At 57.9% G+C, this 2,399-nt stretch overlaps 1 protein-coding gene across 1 annotated transcript in view; it reads left to right on the plus strand.

Annotated features, from left to right (window-relative positions):
• CEP104 (centrosomal protein 104) overlaps positions 1 to 2,399 on the plus strand; it is a 39,919-nt gene that overhangs the window by 32,721 nt on the left and 4,799 nt on the right. The window contains exons 16-17 of the mRNA XM_045299218.1: positions 55 to 115; positions 343 to 571. Coding sequence (XP_045155153.1) covers positions 55 to 115; positions 343 to 571 — 290 coding nt within the window. The remainder of the gene's footprint in view (positions 1 to 54; positions 116 to 342; positions 572 to 2,399) is intronic.

Below are 2,399 nucleotides of genomic sequence, written 5' to 3' on the forward strand. Positions count from 1 at the left end.
CCCCCGGGGGGCACTCACTCCTTAGTGTGAGGCCAGTGAGCTCGCCTTCTCCAGGATACAGGAAAGTTGCCAGCAGGGCCAGTCCAGGCCAGGGGCTCTTTGGCTCTTCACCCCAGTAGGAATTAGAGGCGTTTCTGTCACAAGTGCACAGGAACCTCCCTCAGCAGTGGCCAGAACACATGGCCAGGGAGCCCACGAGAAGTGTCTCTGTGACACATTTCCTGTCGGCCTGATGACGAGGTCAGAGGTCGAGCGTGAAGGGACCGGGAGCTGACTCATGCAACACACTTCCTTGGTGGCCAGTCTTTTCTGGACCCTTAAGCAGGTGGCCCCGCCCATGAGGACAGACCCAGGACTGGAGCAGGGGACGCAGGGCGCTGGAGCATTTAGGAGCGGGCCGATGCTGCTGCCCCGGGCTGGGTTTTCACGCATCCCTGTTCTGTTCCATTTCAGCTTATGTATTTTCTGTGGGGAGAGGAATGAGGCCTTCACAGAGGAAGGCCTGGACCTGCATTACTGGAAACACTGTCTCATGCTGACCAGATGTGACCACTGCAAGCAGGTCAGTCATGTGGGCCTCACCCAGCGCTCCTGAGAAACCCAACCAGCAGCCTGGCCACTTTGGAAGAGTCGTCAGCGGGAATCCTCTGGGCACCAACCGCAGGCACAGGCCCGTCGCCGTTGTGCTTTGGGTGCTACTTTTCGAAAGCCCCTTTGTGGAAGTGGGTTTGTGGTTGTTAGGGGGTCTCCTCCCAACCCCTTCTGTGTCTGAGCCCATTGTTGAGCTGCTCTAGCAAGCCGCCTTGTTGAGGGGCTGCCTCTGCCCCTCTGCTTCACCAAGCCTGGAGCCCCTCCTCCGACTGCTCAGTGTGTGAGACCAAGTCTCACCATCCCTACTTCCTCCAACGCAGATCCGTGCGTTCGTTCTGGACGCCCTTGGCCTGGTAAGGTTCTCCCCCAACACCTTGAGTCAGAGGTGGCCGCCGGCTTTGGCGTCCTGCTGTGCTTTCGTATGGAGCTAATGCCAATCCCGTGGGTAGAGTCAGGCACCCCTCGGGATGGCGTCTCCGCTTCTCACATTTATACCGGTTGAAATGTGAGTGTTTACAAATCATAAGTGTTCGAGCTCGAGGGATTATCCTTCAGACACACTTGTGTACCTGCCACCCCAGTCAAGAAGCCAGCGGACCACCCCCCAAGGGAAACACCCCACCACTTCCCCTGGAGTCAGCTCTCACGCATGGCTCTGGCACGTGTGGCCCAGGACAGCTGCACCCACGTGTTCCCAGTGAAAGGACCGTGCCCTTTCAATAGTCTGCCACACCTTTCTCTGAGATGCCTCTCTGTGCATTCTCGAATGCGTCCTGCTCGGGCTGTGCTTGGTTTCCTCACTGGACAGTATTCACTTACTCAGCTGCCTGCTGGGGGCTTCAGGGTGAGGCTGTCTTCAGGAGCACACGTGGATGCACAGACCAGGAGCGGAACTGCTGGGTGTGCAAGTACCCCAGTTTGTCTTCCAAAATGGGCACCGCTCGGCCCAGCAGCAGTATGTAAGAGCGGCTCCCTGCCCCACCAGACCAGCACTGCCAGCCTTCCGCACATGCTGCACTTGGGCCGCACTGGGTGGTGCTCAGGACCTCCTTGGCTTCCCCTTTGGCCTCTCCCTGATGACTCGTGAGGTTGAGCACCTGTCCGTTTTGTGAAGCACCTGTGCTCGTCTTTTACTGTGTCGGTTGTTTTGAAGTTGGGCTGACTGTCTTTTTCCTGTTGACATGACTTCTGTATACAAAAGTGACAGGGAGGCGCTGGGTGATCCAGACAGCGAACATGCTCAGCTGCTTACCAAGAGGGTGGCAGGTTGAGCCCATCCAGAGGCACCCTGGCAGAAAGAAAGGGCTGGCCCTCTGCTTCTGAGCTCTCACAGAGGGCGGCACTGGAGGCCTGGCTGGCTCTCAGCAGCTGAGCTCACTGAGGGCCGGCTCTCCCACTCCGTGGACGCTGTTCCATCGCCTTCAGGGATCGCTCCCATGGTGACATGGTCTGCCCTGCCCGCCATTTGTATGCTTGATGCTTTTGTGCCCTGTTTAACCAGTCACCCAAATTGTCAGTCTCTCTGGCGCAGTAGCACTCCCTCCTTCCCAGGGTACCTGTTCAGGCTGAGGAAGGCAGGCTGCACTGGGCAGCTCCTCCCCGAGCAGGTGATGGGGCAGACCAGCGTTCCCTCAGCACCGTGCAGGAGGCTGGGCAGGGACTTGCTTGTGGGGTCTACACAGGTCTTTCCAGGAAGATGTCTGCATAGCGAGAGATCTCTTCCCACTCTGGTGTGATTCTCTTTCTGGCATGTTCTTAGGATAAGGGGGTTCTGAACTCGGGGCTGCACATTGAACATGAGCTATCCT

This window comes from Echinops telfairi, unplaced genomic scaffold (assembly GCF_000313985.2).
Source record: "Echinops telfairi isolate 266 unplaced genomic scaffold, ASM31398v2 ScPeMD7_7457;HRSCAF=8495, whole genome shotgun sequence".
In the NCBI taxonomy this organism is placed as follows: Eukaryota; Metazoa; Chordata; class Mammalia; order Afrosoricida; family Tenrecidae; genus Echinops; species Echinops telfairi.